This window comes from Prunus mume, linkage group LG4, assembly GCF_029339155.1.
Source record: "Prunus mume cultivar Tortuosa linkage group LG4, ASM2933915v1, whole genome shotgun sequence".
Lineage (NCBI taxonomy): Eukaryota > Viridiplantae > Streptophyta > Magnoliopsida > Rosales > Rosaceae > Prunus > Prunus mume.
This window is the reverse complement of record NC_142701.1, coordinates 24,199,137-24,221,421: the sequence shown is the minus strand read 5'-3', so window position 1 is coordinate 24,221,421 and position 22,285 is coordinate 24,199,137. Positions and strand designations below refer to the sequence as shown.

The 22,285-nt window shown below is 36.4% G+C and overlaps 1 protein-coding gene, 1 long non-coding RNA gene and 2 pseudogenes across 9 annotated transcripts; 3 read left to right on the top strand and 1 right to left on the bottom strand.

Moving 5' to 3' along the window:
• The first annotated feature begins 1,283 nt into the window (after positions 1-1,283).
• On the top strand, positions 1,284-3,814 carry LOC103329088 (7-deoxyloganetin glucosyltransferase-like). The gene is made up of 2 exons (XM_008231518.3): positions 1,284-1,907; positions 1,994-3,814. The coding sequence occupies exons 1-2, from the start codon at positions 1,379-1,381 to the stop codon at positions 2,923-2,925; spliced, it is 1,461 nt and encodes a 486-aa protein (XP_008229740.1). The 5' UTR covers positions 1,284-1,378; the 3' UTR covers positions 2,926-3,814.
• A 78-nt stretch (positions 3,815-3,892) lies between these two features.
• Positions 3,893-5,201, top strand: LOC103329089 (7-deoxyloganetin glucosyltransferase-like; annotated as a pseudogene). The gene is made up of 2 exons (XR_016126185.1): positions 3,893-4,343; positions 4,454-5,201. The product of XR_016126185.1 is annotated as a 7-deoxyloganetin glucosyltransferase-like (transcript).
• Positions 5,202-7,649: 2,448 nt separating this feature from the next.
• On the top strand, positions 7,650-9,497 carry LOC103329090 (7-deoxyloganetin glucosyltransferase pseudogene; annotated as a pseudogene). The gene is made up of 2 exons (XR_016126135.1): positions 7,650-8,219; positions 8,306-9,497. The product of XR_016126135.1 is annotated as a 7-deoxyloganetin glucosyltransferase pseudogene (transcript).
• A 221-nt stretch (positions 9,498-9,718) lies between these two features.
• On the bottom strand, positions 9,719-13,627 carry LOC103325002 (uncharacterized). 6 transcript variants are annotated; one of them, XR_016126054.1, is made up of 9 exons: positions 13,527-13,627; positions 12,926-12,990; positions 12,746-12,836; positions 12,593-12,645; positions 12,376-12,500; positions 12,151-12,225; positions 11,917-12,048; positions 10,778-10,836; positions 9,719-9,970 (listed from the first exon to the last, which is right to left on the bottom strand). It is a non-coding gene; the product is annotated as an uncharacterized LOC103325002 (long non-coding RNA). The 6 variants fall into 6 exon arrangements; XR_016126057.1 differs by having other exon boundaries at positions 10,788-10,836; XR_016126053.1 differs by having other exon boundaries at positions 11,917-11,968.
• Positions 13,628-22,285: the final 8,658 nt, after the last annotated feature.

Sequence of the window (22,285 nt, the reverse complement as noted above, 5' to 3'; positions counted from 1 at the left end):
TCACAATAGATGACGTTTAGTGTCGGAACAAATGATAGTTACAAATTAAATTAAAAGCGATGTTAAAGACAATCGCTTACGTGAGCAGTTGCATCACATCTTTTTAACATTTAGTAATTGGTACATACTGACATGAGATGTGCGGTCGTCTGTTCGCAGATTTAGTAATTGGTACATACTGACATGAGATGTGTGGTCGTCTGTTCACCCTTTAAATATATTTGGTTGTATACGGTTGGCAGTAGGTGAACACATTAACTTCATGGCCAATAATGATATATCTGATTAATTCTCTTTTGTTTACTTATACTTTTTTGAATTTCTTTTAATATTTTATGAAAGTATATAATTTTTAATAAGGGAGCATAAATGAACAAAAGAGGAGTACTAATATACAATTTTCAATAAAATACGTGTAAGTGGACAAAAAATAAGTGGGAAAATTGTGGATGACATCTAACATGTTGGTAAAAATAGAAGATTCCCTTTAATAAATAATATCTAGATTGTGCTAGACAACAAGGAAGGCAAATAGTCATCATACTCGGGATGAAGATGAGATCCTATTTATTAAAGAGAAATAATGTTACAAGGGACCGCGTTTTTTTTTTTTTTAATTATAGCACGCGATGTGAATCTAATAAAAAAAATCACAAGGAAGAAAAGTGCATGAGTAAATACTCTAAATCATCTGAGTTAGAACAACTCCTATTTTTTACTAATTCACTATAAACTTAGCCCACTAAATAACGCAAAAAAAAAAAAAAAAGAAAGACAAAAAAAAAGAGCATTCATCAATTTTAGCCCAAGACCCAATTATTTTTAATCCACTCAATTTTTTTTAATTACAATCGATAGTCCATACTACCCAAAAAAAAAAAAAAAAAAAGTTTCTCACACACATATTCGAACCTTAAACCATTGATTTGCAAAACAAGACACTTTTCTATTAGGAATATATTTTTATAATCTCATATTAACAAAATCCTCATCCACCACCACAAATCTACCCTCTATTTTTCTATCTTTGATGCATCCATCGGTCTACACATTCCATTTAGTTGTTTGACTGGTAAGATTATTCTTCTTCCTTTTTTTCCTTTTTAATTTTAACATTTTCTTATCTTGGCGGTTTGCAAGACTAGTAATCGATACCTGTTAGTACTTTATAATTTGACAACCCATACCTGAATATGCGTAATCAGCCAGTCTAAAGGGAAAAGTCAAGCGAATAATAATGCAACATGTATTCAATTTGATCTTGGCCACCGCTTTAAGAGAGACTACATAAGCAACAAACACATACACACACATAATCTGCATTTGATCTTCATTAGTGCAAACACAAACACAAACATAAACATATAATATAAGCCAGATGGGTTCCAAGGCAGCAGCTAACAAACCTCATGTTGTTTGTGTTCCAGCTCCAGCTCAGAGTCATATCAAGGCAAACCTCAAATTTGCAAAGCTCCTCCACCATAGAGGTGTTCATGTAACCTTTGTCAACACAGAGTTCAACCACAACCGCTTTCTAAAATCTCTTGGACCCAACTCCCTTGACGGGTTGCCCCATTTTCGATTCGAAACTATTCCTGATGGCCTTCCAGTTGGTTCAGATCAAGATGCAACCCAAGATGTCTCTTTGGTTTCTGATTCCATCAACAGCAAACTCTTGGCCCCGTTTCGAGACCTCCTTATGAAACTCAATGACAGATCAACTTCCAACGGTGATATCAATCCTCCGGTGACTTGCATTGTTTCAGATGGTTTCATGCCATTCACAACCACAGCTGCAGAAGAAATTGGAGTTCCTATAGTGCTTTTGTTTACTATTGCTGCATGCAGCTTTATGGGCTATAAGCAATACCCTGCTTTGGTGGAAAAAGGTCTTGCGCCACTCAAAGGTGAAATAAATGTTTTTTAAGAAATTATTTGTATGATATTATTGATTAACAAATGTTAAATCTTACTTTGGGAGTTAATTATATAGATGAGAGCTGTTTGACAAATGGCTTCTTGGACAAGGTAATAGATTGGATTCCAGGAATGAAAGGTATTCGTTTGAGGGATCTGCCGGCAAATTTTCGAACTACAGATCCCAATGACTTCGTGTTTAACTTGTCCTTGGAATCAATTGAAAGAGTTCATAAAGCTTCAGCAGTTGTGCTTCATACTTTTGACGCATTGGAGCCAGATGTTTTGAATGCTTTGTCATCTATGCTTCCACTTGTTTATGCCATTGGGCCTGACCAATTACTTCTCAATCAATTACCAGAAGACCCTTTGAAGCATATTAGATACAGTTTATGGAAAGAAGAAACTGAATGCCTTGAATGGCTAAAATCCAAGGCACCAAATTCAGTTGTGTATGTGAATTTTGGCAGCATAGCAGTACTGACACCACAACAACTTGTTGAGTTTGGATGGGGACTTGCAAATAGTAAGCTTCCTTTCTTTTGGGTGATTAGGCCTGATTTGGTTGTTGGTGAATCAGCAATTTTGCCACCTGAGTTTGTAGCTGAAACAAAGGAAAGAGGTCTAATAGCAAGTTGGTGCCCACAAGAGCAAGTCCTTAACGACCCATCCGTCGGAGGTTTTTTGACACACGGCGGTTGGAATTCAACCATTGAGAGTTTGTGCGCAGGAGTGCCTATGCTTTGTTGGCCATTCTTTGCAGACCAACAAACAAACTGTTACTATGTTTGCAATGATTGGGGAATTGGCTTGGAGATCAACAATGATGTCAAGAGAGACCAAGTAGAGAAGCTTGTTAAAGAATTAATGGAGGGAGAGAAGGGTAAGAAAATGAAAAATAAGGTCATGGAGTGGAAGAAAATAGCAGAAGAAGCCACCAGTCCACATGGTTCTTCATCCAGAAACTTAGACAATTTAGTGAATCAAGTGCTCTTAAGAAAAACCTAGACTATTTTCATTAAAGTTTTAATCCTGCGTACCATTAGGCCTCTCTTCTCTCTCTAGGAACCTACAGCAGCCGCCGCCCCATTTTGGGGTCGGTGGCTGGCTCCCCCTCCTCTCCTATTGTCCTCTCATCCCCTCCCCTACTCCTTTCCCAGCTCTTCCTCTTTCCTCTCCTCTTTTCTTCTCCCCATCTTTCTCCCCTCTCCTCCCTCGCTTATACTCGCCCCCTCTGCTTATCAGCCTCCCTTCCTCCCTTCCTCCTTGCCCCTCCTTTCCTTTTGCTCCTTCCCTCCCTCGCAGTTTTAGGCTGGGATTGTGTGACTGGCTCGTTTGGTTTTTCGGTGTTCTTTGTTGCAGATCTAGAGTTGTCAATTTTCGAGTTGCTTTGGGACCACTTTGCTGCCTCTGTTGGTTGCTTTGCAGATCTTGGTCGACTTTGGTTGCTGCTTTTGTTTTCGTGTTTTTTGTTGCAGTTTCGGTGTTGATTTTAGTGCACTCTTTTGAGAGTGTCGCTTGTTGCGGTCTCAATTTGTATTTTATTTCACTTGTGAGAGTTACCAGTTGTAGTTGCATTTGTATCTGGGTGTCTTGGTCGTTTGGGGCGTATTGTGTTCTATGCCTGATTTATCTAGGCTCTTGGTTTCTTTACTGCATTTTCTTTGGCCATGTGTGGATATGAGGGGAGATGTGAAGATTTCAAAGGGATGGATTTTTGGCCCACCATTAGCAACATCGATATTGTTCCCAACTTAACCACTTGTTTAGCAGGTGAGGGGTTTTGTACAAAAGTCCTTGATTTTACTTAGTGTGGGGTTTTATTACAAAAGGCCTCGATTTTACTTGGACAGCTGTTTTATAATTCCAGAAAATGAGGAAGAAGATTTCACTTGGACATTTGTTCCAAAAACCAACAATATAAAGGCACCAAGTAAGTAACATCGCATAGTAACTCACAAGATCAAAGATAGGCATGGTTTCTATAGAGGTAGCTGATCAGAAGCCTCATGCTTTATGTATCCCATTCCCATATCAAGGCCACATAAAGCCACTCCTCAAGTTTGCAAAGCTCCTACACCATAGAGGTTTCCGAATCACCTTTGTCAATACCAAATAAAACCACAGAAACTTTCTTAAGTCTTTAGGCCATGACACCCTTGACGGCTTGACAGAGTTTCATTTTGAAACCATCGCAAATGGTGTCCCACCTTCAGATTCAGATTCAACCCAAGACATCTATGCTATGTGTGACTCCATTAATCATAATTTCTTGACTCCATTTCGTGCCCTCCTTGCAAAGCTCAATGATGAACTTGGACTTCCTATTGTGTTGTTCTTTCCTACTGCTTCTTGTGGCTTCATGGGCTTCATGGGCTTCAAGCATTACCGCGCTCTCGTGGAAAAAGGATTTACACCACTAAAAGGTAAAGGGAGGAGCCAGAAATTAATTAGTAATGTTCTGTTTTTTATTAACTAATAACATTCTGTTTTTTAGCTTAACTATAGTAACATTAATCTGTTTTCAATGTTGCAGATGAGACTTATGTATCAAATGGCTACTTAGACACTGTCATAGATTGGACAGCGTACCGGGAATGAAAGATATCAACCTAAGGGATCTTCCAACGTTTCTTCGAACTACAAATCCAAAAGACAGTGCCTTTATCTTAACAGGGGAAGCAACTGAAAGTGCACATAAAGCCTCTACAGTTGTTATTCATACTTTCGATGCATTGGAGCAAGAGATTTTGGATGCTCTCTCATCTATGCTTCCACATCTCTATGCCATTGGCCCTCTCCAATTACTTGTCAATCAGATACCAGAAGACCCTTCGAAGCCAATGGGATAAAGCCTATGGAAAGAAGAAACAGATTGCCTTCCCTAGCTAGACTCAAAGGCACCAAACTCAGTTGTTTATGTGAACTTTGGCAGCGTTGGTGGTCATGACACCACAACATCTTGTTGAGTTTGGTTGGGGACTTGCAAACAGCAAGCATCACTTCTTGTGTTAGGCCTGACTTGGTTGTTGGTGAAACCGCGATTTTGCAGCTGAAACCAAAAGAAAGGGGTCTAATAGCAGGTTGGAGCCCTCAAGAAGTGCTTAACCATCCATGGGTTAGAATTGTAATAATTGGTTTAAATTTCTGTTTAAATTAAAACCACACCCCATTCCTCAGCTTAAAAATTGTAATAATATTTTGTTTAATATTGTAAAATTAACATCAACAAGAATTTTGAAAAATTATATTAGTATGAGATATACATGAATTGTTCTATTTTAGAGGGGACCATTTTGGATTTGAGTTGTCTAGCATTAGATATGGATTTAATAGGTTTGTATGCAAGGTAAATTTAGCCCACCCTATTTTGAAATCCTGGATCCGTCCCTGTATATATATATATATATACATATTATTTGATATCCCAATTTTCTTTAAATCCAATAATGACAGATAGTCATGAATACAGTTGTCAACATAGCATACTTTGCCTCCCTTATACATGCCATTCTCCAACATACCAAAGTGCTGGAGTTCAAGAGTACACAGCTCTTCTTTATCTACCACATTAGACAAAGGTATGCTTACAAACAATTTCAATGACAATGAGGACAAAGTAAACAAGAAAGACAAAGTAAGTGCATGCATGTGCAAGTGTGAAATCACTTCCGTGACAAACCAACAGAAATGGGACCACAGACAATAATAAAGACTTAAACTATATTTTTTTCCACCTTAAAGCCAAAACTTCATTATCAACAACAGGACCACACATTTGCAAACATAATATATTGCAATATAAAATGCAGAATGAATATTTAGGTTATAGTAACTTACCATACTTGGGGGGTTCTCTAGACCACCGAAAAATTGTCTCCATTTGAAGAAGTCTCCACACACTGTAGACCCGACACTTTTCTCTGTGATTTCCACGAAACTGAAATCCTATATCTGTACTTTATCGCTTTTTTAACTCAAAATACTTTGCTACTTAGTCCATTCACGCATAATGCTGAGATAATGTTCCAAAATCCCCCAAAAATCGAAGTCCAATGCCTCTCGATTTGAAAACCCTAGATGCGATTTTCCCCTTTTGCTCAAACTGCCATTTCTGTGCAACTGTCGTTCTCTTCAAAACCAAAAGATTCGTTTTAATTAACTGAAAAGTCAGATTTGCCCCTCACGAATCTATGAGATTCTCACATATGCTTGCCACCTCATCATTTTAAATGGAAAAAGCTAATGAACTTTACGGAAGGACTACTGGTGCAACGAAACACACAGTTGAGTGACCTCTGCAACTAATAATTGAGTTCAGTGACCCAAATGCAAATACGGGTATAGTTGAGGAACCATTGCTGTGAAAAACCTTTTAAACTAATATATAACTTTTTTAACATTTAGTAATTGTTACATAGTAATATGAGATGTGCAGTCGTCTATTCACCCTTTAAATTTTTGGCTGGCAGTGCGGTTAAACATTATGGCCAAAATAGAATGATGTGGGTGCTAATTTTCTTATTTCCCTTTTGTTCATATTTTTAACGAAATAAAAGAGTGTAAATGAACAAAAAAAGGAGTGAGAACATACAATTTCCAACAAAATGAATGTAATGGACAAAAGATGAGTAGAATCAACTCTCTTAATTTATGATATGTATCAATTATTCAATTGTCGGACATCATCTAACATGTCGGTGTAAATAGAAGATTCCCTTTTATAAATAATATCTAGATTGTGCTAGAAAACATACTCAGGATGAAGACAAGATCCTATTTAAAGAGAAATAATATTACAAGGGACTTTCTTTTTGTTTTTTTAGCACACGATGCGAATCTAATAAAGAGGTCACAAAGGAAGAGAAGTGCACGAGTAAATGCTCTAAATCATATGAGTGAGAGCATTCATAATCATGCTCTTTATTTTTTAGTTAAAATTTAGTTAAAAACACTAAAAAGCTATTTTAGGAGCACTTTATAAAATTTCAACTTCAATCATGCTCTATAGTTTAGAGAATTATAAATGATTTAATATAAAATAATAATAACAATTAGTTAGTATTAAATAAATACTTTAAATAGCATTAAAGTAAAGCAACATTTAATTATATGAAGCCACTGCAGTCATTTCTCTCTCGATTAAGAGCTCAGAGGTCTCCTATTTTAGAGTTAGATAAGAAGCATGATTGGAGGTGAGGTGAGTTTTCTCACTTCCTCCCTAAATTTTATTTGAGATGATTTAGGGAGTTCATTGTGGATTACTCAAATGAAATCAGTTAATGTGGCCAAAAATAGAAGCATTCTTTAACATATTTAGGCATATGCACCACTTGAAAATAAAATTTCAAGTTTAACTACCTAATTTGTTCAACTATAATTTTGCCAGCTATAATATTTGTTAGCTGTTCAAACTCTAACACTATCCAACTTATAGCGCATGCATCACCGGTCTACACACTCCATTTAGTTGTTTGACTGGTAAGACTTTTCTTCTTCCTTTTTTTTAATTTTTCCTTTTATTTTATTTTATAATTTTAACATTATCCTACATTTTCTTATCTTGACCCATACCCGAATATGCGTACTCCGCAAGTCTAAAGGGAAAAGTGAAGCAAATAATAAAAATAATAATGCAACATGTATTCAATTTGATCTTGGCCACTCCACCACTTTAAGAGAGACTATATAGGCAACAAACACATATACACACATAATCTGCATTTGATTTTCATTAGTGCAAACACAAACACAAACATATAATCTAAGCCAGATGGGTTCCAAGGCAGCAGCTCATAAACGTCATGTTGTTTGTGTTCCAGCTCCAGCTCAAGGTCATATCAAGGCAAACCTCAAATTTGCAAAGCTCCTCCACCATAGAGGTGTTCATGTAACCTTTGTCAACACAGAGTTCAACCACAACCGCTTTCTAAAATCTCTTGGACCCAACTCCCTTGACGGGTTGCCTGATTTTCGATTTGAAACTATTCCTGATGGCCTTCCAGCTGGTTCAGATCAAGATGCAACCCAAGATGTCTCTTTGGTTGCTGATTCCATCCGCAACAAACTCTTGGCCCCGTTTCGAGACCTCCTTATGAAACTCGATGACAGATCAACTTCAAACAGTGATATCAATCCTCCAGTGACTTGCGTTGTTTCAGATGGTTTCATGCCATTCACAACCACAGCTGCAGAAGAAATTGGAGTTCCTGTAGTGCTTTTGTTCACTATTGCTGCATGCAGCTTCATGGGCTGTAAGCAATTCCCTGCTTTGGTGGAAAAAGGTCTTGCCCCACTCAAAGGTGAAATAAATGTTTTTTAAGGAATTATTTGTATGATATTATTGATTAACAAATGTTAAATCTTACTTTGGGTGTTAGTTATGTAGATGAGAGCTGTTTGACAAATGGCTTCTTGGACAAGGTAATAGATTGGATTCCAGGAATGAAAGGTATTCGTTTGAGGGATCTACCCACGAATTTTCGAACTACAGATCCCAATGACATCTTGTTTAACTTCGCCCTGGAATCAATTGAAAGAGTTCATAAAGCTTCAGCAGTTGTGCTTCATACTTTTGACGCATTGGAGCCAGATGTTTTGAATGCTTTGTCATCTATGCTTCCACTTGTTTATGCCATTGGCCCTGACCAATTACTTCTCAATCAATTACCAGAAGACCCTTGAAGCATATTGGATACAGTTTATGGAAAGAAGAAACTGAATGCCTTGAATGGCTAAAATCCAAGACACCAAATTCAGTTGTGTATGTGAATTTTGGCAGCATAGCCGTCCTGACACCACAACAACTTGTTGAGTTTGGATGGGGACTTGCAAATAGTAAGCTTCCTTTCTTTTGGGTCATTAGGCCTGATTTGGTTGTTGGTGAATCAGCAATTTTGCCACCTGAGTTTGTAGCTGAAACAAAGGAAAGAGGTCTAATAGCAAGTTGGTGCCCACAAGAGCAAGTCCTTAACGACCCATCCGTCGGAGGTTTTTTGACACACGGCGGTTGGAATTCAACCATTGAGAGTTTGTGTGCAGGAGTGCCTATGCTTTGTTGGCCATTCTTTGCAGACCAACAAACAAACTGTTACTATGTTTGCAATGAATGGGGAATTGGCTTGGAGATCAACAATGATGTCAAGAGAGACCAAGTAGAGAAGCTTGTTAAAGAGTTAATGGAAGGAGAGAAGGGTAAGAAAATGAAAAATAAGGTCATGGAGTGGAAGAAACTAGCAGAAGAAGCTACCAGTCCACATGGTTCTTCATCCACAAACTTAGACAATTTAGTGAATCAAGTGATCTTAAGAACCTAGATTATTTTCATTAAAGTTTTGATCCTATGTACCATTACGCCTCTTCTCTCTCTAGGAACCTACAGCGGCCGCCGCCACTTTTGGGGTTCGGTGGCTGGCTCCCCCTCCTCCCTCGATCCCTTCTCCTCTCCTATCCTCCCCTCATCCCCTCCCCTACTCCTTTCCCAGCTCTTCCCCTTTCCTCTCCTCTTTTCTTCTCTCCATCTTTCTGTTACGATATCAAATCTCAATCATAGGAGTAGATTGCTGCAGACCCTTAATTGATTCTGTTTCCTTCTCTAGTCCAGCAATCCCTGTAGTTTAGGCTGTAGTTATTACTAGCAAAGGTGCCCGTGCGATGCTGCGGATTTTAAAACCGTCTGAAATGCGTACAAAGTTATGAAAATATGTAGCAAGTTTAAGTTGCAAAATAAAGACTAATAGCATGTTTTATATGTCGCTTGTCATGTTAAAATATTGATCATATTTTAATAAAACCAAGCAGCAATCAAAATATCAGCAGTTTTGAGCTGCTCCTTGTTGAAAAGAGTTTGGACATGTCTTTACATATATGCGATAATTTATTTTACTACTTTGGGGATAATATTCAGGGAGGATATGTGAACAAAAAGGGTCTAACAAAAACAGGAAAAATAAATAAAATAACAACCTTGTCTAGCGTGCAAAGAACCGCCTTCTATTCACAGCCTCATCTTGACTATCTCATACACTACTACCATCTTGCAAAAACTGAAAATCTACAAAATGAAAATCATCACAATCTCAGCTAAAAACACCAAATGAACACATTGTACTCCATCGTTAAACCCAAGAAAAAGGCTACATAATGCATAACCGCTATTTCTTAATCTGGGCTCTCCATATAGATATATTTCACAAAATTTAAGCATGAGAAAAGAACTGTAAATCTGTTTTAAACTGAAAAGAAAAGAAAACAAATCATCCCTGCATATAAGAATAAGAAAAGAAACGAGTTGCAACAAAAATATGGCACAATATTTAACCCCATAAGCTCAAACTCAATTTAATTTACCAAGACAGACGTCTTCTTGAAGAATAGAACCAAGCACTTGATTCAAAACACCCCTTACGAAGAATTTAAATATGTTACTACGTTATTTTCATGTATAAACAGATCATTAAGTTAAAAAAACAGTAATTGGAAGAGCAAAAAGCACAGAGTAAAACAAATTTCAGAACAAATATTCCACTGAATAGTAAATTTTTTCATGTCTTTAGTACATGAATTGGTATTCAAAATGTGTCATACTTGGAAATTATAATTCAATCACCACAGCTTTGTTGGTTTTGATATATGCAGGAATCGTGATATAAGAGTTTACCACGAAAAGGAAAATATGAAGACAGTATGAAATGAAAGAAACCCAAAAAAAATGATGAAATATCAAACTTTCATTCAAATCAAGAAACACAAATAAAACATTTTGGACAAAAATTTAACTACTTTGAACATAAAAATTCAGGGAGAATAAGTGAACAAAAAGTTTCGAACAAAAACAGGAAAAAGAAAGGGGAAAAAAAACCATTTTCAACCTTCTCCTACTCACAGCCTCTTCTTGACTCTCTCGTACACAGTTAACATCTGCCAAAACTCAAAATCCATACAAAAAATATATAGGATAAGCATCTTTCAAAATAGAAACATAACAAAGTGGATGAAACAAATTAATTAAGGGATATAATTAACTGCAATCATTAAGTTTTACTAAAGGTTTGGCAAAATCTGAAAATCAGGAGATTGCAGTCGACAAAAGTCTCTCTTCCAAAAGCATAAGCAAATATCATTTAGCCTTCAAAAAGAATAGAAGTAGTTTCATAATATTTGAAAATCAAAACGAGAATTTAACAATTTGTCGATTGTTACAATGGTTTTCATGGCCACAGGCTGCATGTAGAATTGGGACAAAAAAACTTTTTAGAAATTAGACAGAACCTTTAAGAATTGGCAAGACAACTTGTCATACTTTATACCAATTACGAAATTTATACTAAAAGTGCAATTACTACTAAGTAATTATAAAGGCAAAAGTAATAGAAATGTTCTTTCAGTACATGGTGTACAACCCTCACAGATGCAAAAACCATAATAAGTCTATAATCTCAAGCTAATGTCAACCTATTTATCCCTACAATTAAGGCTGAAGCAGAAATCATCCTTAATAGATAGCACGTATAGACTCAACAGAAAATAAAATCTCATATGCCAACAACCATATGAGAGTTTAGGTCATGAGATATAAATCAAATTCAATTCTTATTTTAGGTCATGAAAATGAAAGCATGCGTACATTATTTTGGAGCAAAACTGTCTTCAATATTTTTATTTTTTTTATAAGAGAAACGATATATTGAAAAGGTGGATAAGGCATCCACAGCCAAACAAACAAAACACAGAAACAGCCCTAAAAGGCCAAAAGAAAGAAAAAGAAAAGAAGGGAAATGAGGCAATGTGATGGAGGGACACATCCTCAGTTCACAGCCATCACCAAATCCAACATAATGATAGAAGGGAATAATCCTTAAAAACTGAAGTAACTGAAACCCATAATCTAGCCACAAATAAACAACAACAAAAATCCTTCAAACAATCTAAATCTAAAGCAAAATCATCAACCAGTCCAATCAAAAGCATCAATCAAAGGCTGAGATAATCCTACAATACCTTAGTTCTCGATGCCAATTTCGCACCTAGGGTTGAAAGCAAGTTGGGCTCCCTTGCAAAATTCAACAACAATCTTCAAGACACTTCAATTGTTAAATCAACATTTTCAATCCTAATTGTATATATCCTGGCCTACAAAAGATATTTTCAACATTTTCGTTCCAATTTAAGGCAGAGATGTAATCGACTTATTGAGGGAAAAAAAAAAGGAGGATGAGAGAACGATTGACAAACCTCTTTGCTAGACCAAATGCGGAACCCTACGTTTTTTTGTAGCACCTTCAAAGTCAGTCAACATTCTGTGTTGTTCTACAAAAGATATTACAAACACAGAACGTCATAGAACACCTTTATTGTAAATTTCTTCAACAAAAAAATCCAGAACCAAAATATTTGATGAAATTCTATTAAAGAAAAAAAAAACTGAAATTAAAGAGAGGGAGATAGAACAATGCATACCGTAACTTCTGCATATATATATATATATATATATATATGCTGGCTTTGTCCCACAACAGCAGTAAGGGCAATGGCAAGCCTTTGTTCAAGCACAAAGAGTCACCTCCCATTACCAATTCAAAAGCCTGTTCAATCCCATCACAGGGAAGAAATACAATCAAAATTAATAAAAGGGAAAGAAATTGAAATATAGTGGAGGCGATGAAAAGATGCAAACCTTGTTTCTATTTCAAGGTCCACGAATAGATGTAATTGCGCCATTTAAAAACACTGTAAAGGCACAGGAAGACGGCTGTTTAAATGATCCTAGATGCATTTGAAACAAAGAGTATACGATCAAAAGTTACTGGCCTAAACAATCAAAAGTTACCTATGCAAAATCCCAAAACAATCAAAATCCCAAAACAACTATCTCTGCATTGTCGTTGTCATCAAAGATTGGAAAATTCTCTCTCATAACCCTACACCACCAAAATCTCAGAATCAGTGCTAAACTCAAAGAATAAAAACTAAAATTAATAGAGAAAATTGAACCTGATTTGAAGCTTACCAATATGTTGTAATCTAGCTATAAATACCTCAGCTCTTATATAGCATTAGTGATTACCCAAGAACCTGAAATCAAATTAACCAAATAAATGAAGCAAAATTTGTAAAAAAATAAATAAATAAATAAAAATACCCAAAGCGAGACAGCGAGACAGAGAATGAGAGAGACACAAAGATGGAAGATGCATGACACCAACGCTCTACATTATAATCAATTTCTTTTCGAACTTGATTTAATCTCTACTTCATAGTTGTTGCCTACCTTCACTCTCACTCTCTCTCTGTCCCAATAAATTTATAAGTTTTTCAGAAAGTGCCAAGAGGTGAAATTTAAAATAGCAAAACATACAAAATTAAGACTAAGAACTTGTTGACTGTAAAGGAAGGGAACATAAATGTAGCCTTAAAGCTCGTAACTTGCCTATATAGATGTGAAATAGATGCAGATACTTGACTGAGCTCATTTCTCTGCTAGGGTGTTAGGACTCCTTCTTGCCATTTTAGGTTAAGTAAATGGCTCTTAGAATTATAGTTGTTCACTCTCTCCCCAAGTCTTTGATTAATATAGGCCATACAAAATTCAAAGAAACATATAAGTTCACCTGCTTCAAAACAAACAACCGTCGATCAGAAAGAGTTGGTGGTATGATATCACCATATACACGTTTTGCCTCCTCAGCATACAACTCAATAAACCCAACCCGTAACTCACCTGTAATATGAGTTTGAAATTTGAATCACATGATGAAAGTAAGATGCAAAGCTACAGCTAATTGCTTAAATCCCTTAAACAGAAGTCTGAAATAGGATACCTCACCAATGGCTTCTTTTAGAGGTTTCCCTTGCTCCAAGGTAATGAGTTGTCCAAGCTTTTCTTTGTGGGAAATTAGTAGATCATACCTTGAGAGATGGGAAGGAATATAAATATCAAGAACAAATAAATTTTTTTACAAAACCAGATATAGAATCACAGGACAAAGCAATTATACCATTTCCTTAGACATTTGATTACTCTAATTCTTTTTCCTTCGATCTTCCTCTGTAAGAACAAACCAAACTCAATTTCTGATTTACTTCTCAATTTTCGACATGACAAATGAATAAACCAACCTAGAAAACCAAATGAACGTTAAAACCAACCTTTTTTTCCGAAACCTAGAAATAGCTAAACCGTGCGATGGGGATGAAGGGCAGCTGGAACGACAACACTCGAATGCAACAAACAAAAGAAGCAAAGAGATAAAGCCAAGAAGCAGAAATAAAATTTCAGCCTTCTCCAATATTAAATTAAAAAGACTAAATTTAATGAAGGACTTACGGATCAAATCCCCTATACTCAATGTCGCCACCATCATCTTGCACTGCTGGTCGGATGTGAGTCTCCAACAATTCTTTGATCATTGCAACGATTTCTGAATCATCCTGCAACAGAAACCGCCAACATGGTTGTATATTTGAGATTTATGCACAAAAGAATTGATAAAACAAACACTAAAGAATGGTTAAATATATTCTCCAAAGTTCCAGTTCTAATTTCTGATCTTTCAACTTGACCAGCTTTGTCCATCAGAGCCACATACTTGTATACAGCATGCCTCATCACTGAGGTTTCCACAGAATTTTAAAAAGTGTTATCCATTTTGATGACTCAGCCCATATTTCTCTAATTACACCAAAAAGAATCAAAGGTCTTTGACATTCAGTAAGTGCATATGAAGTTATTGTAGTTAAGCTTAATTAGTGGCTCTGTTTTATGTGGGGTTCAAAATAGAAAAATAAGCCTAGGAAGCTGGATATTATTTACTTTGGCTTGCTTATGAAGTATACGATTTAGTATGCAGTCCCATCCATTTTTGGGGTGAGAAAACAAATGGATCAACCAATCATTCTTTAAAAAACAGGTGATATCCAGTGTATGTTGATTCTTTTGTCTCTCTTTTCCTTATCTATCAGTTTCTTGATTACTTCAACCACATAATTACATAGCCTCAAAATACAACCAACCAACCAACTTTAAGCAAAAACTTAAATTTCAGGATTCTAACACTGTAACTACAAATGAATTCTAACATTGCACATCACGAAGCATGAAACTTAAATTGAATCCATACAACCAAAAACTAATATGAAATGCACAGTGACATCCAAGTACAAAGGAAAACATGATTAGACATTCATGAAACCCAGAACTGAAATCAAAGCGTTACCTAAGAAAAAAAAAAGGAAGTGCAGGGTTTCTTGCAAGTCATATTCATCATGTTCATGCTTTAAAAAATCATAAACTAAAGTGAAACAATATGCAAATGCCATAAAAATAAATGCAATTTAGGTAAGAGAAAACTGAGATGGAGAGAAAAGGAAATTTGTTAATTTATTTTGCTTTGCTAACAATATCCAGAAGACATACAACTAAATTAATAAAATTTCAGATGGCAGTTCAACTATTTTGAGCTTAAATATTCAAGGAGAATAAGAATGTAAAATAATAATGAAAAAAAAAAACTTGAGGAGCATGCCACTGATTTGTGACATGAAAATAAGAAAGAATCAACATCTTCATAAAGACAGTTAGAAATCCAAAATGGTTGAAACTGCAAAACAAAGATATAGTTCTTTTTCTTCAAAAATCCCAACTTCAGTGGTATTTAAAAAAGAATTTATTGCACCCTTAATCTTCGTATCAGAACAATCAATTGACAGGCATGATTAGAAAAAAGGGAAATGCCAAGCCAACAAAAATTGTAGACACAATTTGTATGAATAAACACATGGTGGCACATCAGCACTTTGAAAAAGGCTGTTGCATCTTAACTTTTCCCACTCGAATATTCAATCGGTATTTGAAAAGGCAAGTCCCCAATTTTTAGATGATCATTAAATAGATTGAAAAGAATACTTCTAGCCATCAAAATTCTGCATCCTTAACTGAATAATTGACTATAACTTGTCATCCTCACTTATATTACAATATACCAGAAGCAATGGCAGTAATAATTGAACCAACTGTAGTCAATGTTTTCCCTAAGAACAAATCATTAGCAACACATTCAATGAGTGGAGTATGAGACCCTCAGTGTAGCCAGAGCTGCAGAGAGATTGTGAAATCAAAGCAACAGATGCAAAAGCCCCTTTTCTAAAGGTGGCTAATAATCAAAAGGTATTAAAAACTTAAGGTTTGAACATTTCATATCAACTATGGTATTTCATCAAGAAACATATATAAAAGAATTGCCAAAAAAACCATCACTATATCAATCAACAAAACGATTCAAAAGGAAGATCAAAAGAGAAACCAAAGAATTTCAATACTGTGCTAAACTCAAAAAATTCCAATTCTCAGGCATATGTCATTAATTGATAAAATCAAGACCAAAAAATAGGCTAAAAAGGTGAGGAGATACATACCCGATGACAAAGGACGCAAGAACTCGTAGAAAGGTGCCTGAGATGAAGGTTGCAGAAACAATGGAAAATATCACAACGAACAGACACAATTTCATAAACCGAAAGGGCGCTGGATTCGCATCTCGACTCCCAACGAAAATCAACGGCCGCCAAAGCATCTCCAAGAGGAACGAAAATCTTCCATCGCCCCCAACCACTAGTTTGAAATCAACGATGAACTCTCGTCTCTCGACGTCGTTATTTGGAACATTGAAGGAGAAGGGCAAAAGGGAAGAGCGAAAAGGTATAGTGGAGGCGTTTTGAAAATTTACTATCTTGAAGAGAAAATAGAACGTATTTCAACAATTAAATGAGGGGTATTTCGTCATTTCAACCGTGCTTAGGAACAGTGTTTAGTTGGATTGCGCTTTAGTATATATATAATTTCTTTCCATATATGTTTCCGTACAATTTGCTATAGAGGTAGCTGATCAGAAGCCTCATGCTTTATGTATCCCATTCCCATATCAAGGCCAGATAAGGCCACTCCTCAAGTTTGCAAAGCTCCTACACCATCGAGGTTTCCGAATCACCTTTGTCAATACCAAATACAACCACAGACGCTTTCTTAAATCTTTAGGCCACGACACCCTTGATGGCTTGACAGACTCATTTTGAAACCATCCCAGATGGTCTCCCTCCTTCAGGTTCAGATTCAACTCAAGACATCTATGCTATTTGTGACTCCATTAATCATAATTTTTTGGCTCCATTTTGTGCCTCCCTCGCAAAGCTCAATGATGCTGCAGTCAAAATAATTTTGGTTTAAATTGATATGTTTATTCTTCTCTCAAGGAGGAATATATATACTACATACAGAGTACATATAGGAAATATGTTCAAAATCTCATAATTCTACTCAAACTAGATAATTACAATAAAATATAAATTCTATTCCTAATAGAAACAAATTCTATTCCTAATAGGAACGTTGACTTACGCAAACACTCCCCTCAAGTTGGTGCATATATATCGGTGTTCACCCGTTTTGATTTAATTCAGTGATAGTAGGGTAAAGTCCCTTATTGACTTCAAAACCATTAGTGGTCTACAAATCAACTATCTTTGGTGTGCGAGCGTGCCACTGTTAGTAGTTGAAACCCTAACAAACTTATGAAACAAAGATAACTTGCTCTCCAATTTACTGACTTTATCAAGTGATTGTGAATTTGGGTGAGGAATATCTCTCAAATAAGTTCTTTTCTTGCCACAGACTGGTGAGGACTTCAGAATTTATCACAGTAAACTAGTAGTTCTAGCCAAAGTGAATATTGAAAATAAATCAAACTGTTTTTCAAGAAAAACTGCATATTACTGAGGACTTTTAAGACAAAGGGCGCAATGTTTGCGGGGAGAAACAGAACATTGGGCTTGATTTACTGGATTGTTGCCTATGACTCGGGCTAGACTGGGTGTAAACTATGCTGGATTCAAAAGTCAGCACCTTCAACTAATGAGGTTCAGCTGGAAATCGATACCAATGTCGGGATTGGCAGATCTCTTAATCTATTCTAGCCATGGGGGCCTACAGGATGGGCAGACTGAGATTTCTTGATCAGGCGGGGCTGTGAGTGGCTAGATTAATGATTAATGACCTAGAGCTATACTACAACACCTGTTCTACTTGATTATGAATCATCCAAGAGTTATTCTGGCGATTATGAGAGCTCAAGACATCTCTGTAAATTTGTTGGGGTTTTCATGTTATGAAAAACCCGAATTCTGCTTGATTTGGCTTGTGTTGAACCAAATTTGTAACGATAGAAATCTCGTTTTCTTTGTAAATTATTTTTCTGAATTGAACTGAAATTAGAAACCTAAGTTTTGGTTGTTCTGTCTTTTGTGAATCAAAGGGTTTGCTTGCTTTAGAGTCTAAAGACTTTTTGAGATCAACTGATCTTGTTTTGAATTTGTCAGCATGACTTTGAGAGTTTTTGTTTTGATTGAATTTTTTGGCTATCCTTGACACTGTTCACCTCCTCTTATATTTATAGAGAATCTGAATGAGGCTTTATTCTCTAATATCTAGGGGCAGATCTTTTGAAAAAGACTTCCCTTTCTAATGTAGAGAAGGGGGAAGTTATTAACTTGGCAAAAAAGAACCATCAACAGTCAGTTTCCGTGATGGTCCATTTGCTTTTTTTGAAAAACCCATTCTCTTGTTCTCTGTTTGTTTCTTGCAAAACATAACCTGCTATGATGGTCCGTTTGCTTTTTCTGGCGAACAACTCTCCTGCTCCCTATTTATCTCTTGAAAACGTAACTTGTTATGATGCAAAGCCTTTCTGCATATAGAAAGGGAACCTGTCTTCTTTTCCTATCATTTTTAAATGGAGAGCGTTTTCTGGTTAACTGTTTTTAATAACTCCCCATCACTTCCTCTGCCGTAGTTGAAAATTGACTTTTCAAAGTCAGAGAGTCACATGGGTTCTTTTTAGAAAACATCTTCCCCAAAAAATCTATTGACTTGCACTTTGGGTTTGAGATTAACGGTGATGAGAGTTTTTTATAAAGCTGGGCCTAATTAATCAGAAGTTTTGATTTGTTCAGATTAAGTCGACATTTAATGGCAATCAATCTTTAATATGTGATTTTAATCCTTGCTAATTTGTTTCACAAAGATCTGGGCCTCTAAAAACACTTGGGCTGATTTCTGATTTCAAATAAAGCACAAATTTCTGTTTTCTAATATGGACCAATGTCAATTGGGCTGGCGCGTGATTTTTAGGCCCAAACAATCGGTAATGTCCAACTTGTTAAGTGAGTCTTCAAATTGGTGCTTTGATAAGACACGGGTCAACATATCTGCAAGCTGCTCCGAAGAAGGCACAAAAGGAATAGAAATTAACTTATGCTCCATCTTCTTCTTAATGAAATGCCAATCAACTTCTACATGCTTAGCTCGATCATGCTGCGCTGGATTGTTAGCAATTTCAAATGCAAGCTGACTATCACAGTGGAGCTTTGTAGCAGCATCCGGTCTAAACCCAATTTCAGCAAGTAACCACCTCAACCATAGTATTTCACAAACCCTTTGGGCAATCCCTCTGTACTCAAACTCTGCAGAGGACCGAATCACAATGTTTTGCTTCTTACTACGCCACGTAATTAGGTTGCCACCAACAAAGGTGAAGTAACCTGATGTAGAACGTCTATATGTAATATTCCCTGCATAATCTGCATCAGTGTAACCTTCTAGATCCAAGTGGCCATTTTTCTTAAATAATAAACCTCTCCCAGGAGTAGACTTTAAGTAACTCAGAATGCGTATCACAGTAGCCATATGATTCTCACTAGGTGAATGCATAAATTGGCTAGCAACGTTTACCGCATAGGAAATATCAAGGCGTGTCAATGATAAATAAATCAATCTCCCAACCAACCTTTGGTATCTTTTTTTGTTAGTTAGGACTTGGTCCACATAAAAACCAAGTTTATGATTATCAACAATAAGTGTATCAGCTAGTTTATAGTCAAGCATTATAGTATCTGCTAGAAAGTTGTGACATACTTCTTTTGTGAAAGAAATAAGCCATGTTTAGATCGAGTGACTTCCACTCCTAGAAAATATTTCAAACTGCCCAAATCTTTCATCTCAAATTCAGATGCTAAACATTTCTGCAGTTCCTCGATTTCTATAGTATCATCACCAGTTACAATTATATCATCAACATAAATACTTAACAAAGTCACCCCACCAGCCCTATGTTTAATGAATATAGTATGATCAGTATTGGCCTGTTGGTAACTAAACTTCTTCATAACTATAGTAAATATGCCAGACCATGCCCGAGGAGACTGCTTTAACTCGTGACACCGTAACGCTATACCCTGGTGAAAGACTCATGTACACTTCTTCTTTGAGTTCACCATGTAAGAATGCATTTTTTACATCAAATTGCCTCAAGGTCCAATCCAAGTTTACTGCTAAGGACAACAAAACTCTGATAGTATTCATCTTAGCCACAGGTGCAAAAGTATCATGATAATCAACTCCATATGTCTGAGTAAACACTTTAGCTACTAATCTTGCCTTGTACCTCTCCACAGTATTATCTGCATTATATTTAGCTGTAAACACTCATCTTTATCCTACAGGCTTCGTTCAATTTGGTAGATCAACAATGTCTCATGTATTATTTTCTGCAACGACTCTATTTCAATATTCATTGCTTCAGCCCACTTTGGATCATTAAATGCCTCCTCAACATGGGTTGGAATTTTAATACTATCCATTCTGGTCACAAACACTTTGTACTCAGTAGATAACTTGTAATCAGACACATAATGGGGACAAGATCTATGTACTTCGACTCAAAATAATTAGGGTTTAAAACTGATATGTTTATTCTTCTCTCAAGGAGGAATATATATACTACATACATAGTGGTTACAAATAGGAAATATGTACAAAATCTCCTAATTCTACTCAAATTAGATAATTACAATAAAATAGAAATTCTATTCCTAATAGGAACAAATTCTATTCCTAATAGGAACGTTGACTCACGCCAACACTCCCTCTCAAGTTGGTGCATAGATGTCGGTAATGCCCAACTTGTTAAGTAGTCTTCAAATCGGCGCTTTGACACAGCATGGGTTAACATATCTGCAAGCTGCTCTGAAGAAGGCACAAAAGGTATAGAAATTAACTTATGCTCCAGCTTTTCCTTAATGAAATGCCGATCAACTTCTACATGCTTAGTTCGATCATGTTGCACCGGATTGTTAGCAATTTCAAATGCAGATTGATTATCACAGTGGAGCTTTGTAGCAGCATTCGGTCTAAACCCAATTTCAGCAAGTAACCACCTCAACCACAGTATTTCACAAACCCCTTGGGCAATCCCTCTATACTCAGACTCTGCGGAGGACCGAGACACAACGTTTTGCTTCTTGCTACGCCACGTAACTAGGTTACCACCAACAAAGGTGAAGTAACCTGATGTAGAACATCTATCTATAATATTCCTGGCATAATCTGCATCAGTGTAACCTTCCAAATCCAAGTGACTATTTTTCTTAAATAATAAACCTCTCCCAGGAGCAGACTTTAAATAACTCAGAATACGCATTACAGCAGCCATATGATCCTCACTAGGTGAACGCATAAATTGGCTAGCAACGCTTATAGCATAGGCAATATCAGGGCGTGTCAATGATAAATAAATCAATCTCCCAACTAACCTTTGATATCTTTCTCTGTTAGTTGGGACCTGATCCACATAAACACCAAGTTTATGATTCTCAACAATAGGTGTATCAGCTAGTTTACAGTCAAGCATCCCAGTATCGCTAGCAGGCCCATGACATACTTCCTTTGTGAAAGAAATAAGCCATGTTTAGATCGAGTGACTTCCACTCCTAGAAAATATTTCAGACTGCCCAAATCTTTCATCTCAAATTCAGATGCTAAACGTTTTTGCAGTTCCTCGATTTCTACAGTATCATCACCAGTCACAATCATATCATCAACATAAATAATCAACAAAGTCACCTTACCAGCCATGTGTTTAATGAATAGAGTATGATCAGTATTGGCCTGTTGGTAACCAAACTTCTTCATAGTTGTGGTAAATCTGTCAAACCATGCCCGAGGAGACTGCTTTAACCCGTACAACGCCTTTTTCAACTTGCACACGTTCCCCGTTTCACCGGTAACTCTATATCCTGGTGGAAGACTCATGTACACTTCTTCTTCTAGTTCATCGTGTAAGAATACATTTTTTACGTCAAATTGCCTCAGGGTCCAATCCAAGTTTCTGTTAAGGACAACAAAACTCTGACAGAATTCATCTTAGCCACAGGTGCAAAAGTATCATGATAATCAACTCCATATGTCTGAGTGAACCCTTTAGCTACTAATCTTGCCTTGTACCTCTCCACAATACCATCTGCGTTATATTTAACTATAAAC

What these genes read in the sequence shown, in the direction of transcription:
- LOC103329088 (XM_008231518.3), top strand. Translation starts at nt 1,379, where the DNA reads ATGGGTTCCAAGGCAGCAGCTAACAAACCTCATGTTGTTTGTGTTCCA. An exon ending in AGGTCTTGCGCCACTCAAAG is followed by an intron (nt 1,908 to 1,993) that starts GTGAAATAAATG and finishes TTAATTATATAG; the next exon opens with ATGAGAGCTGTTTGACAAAT.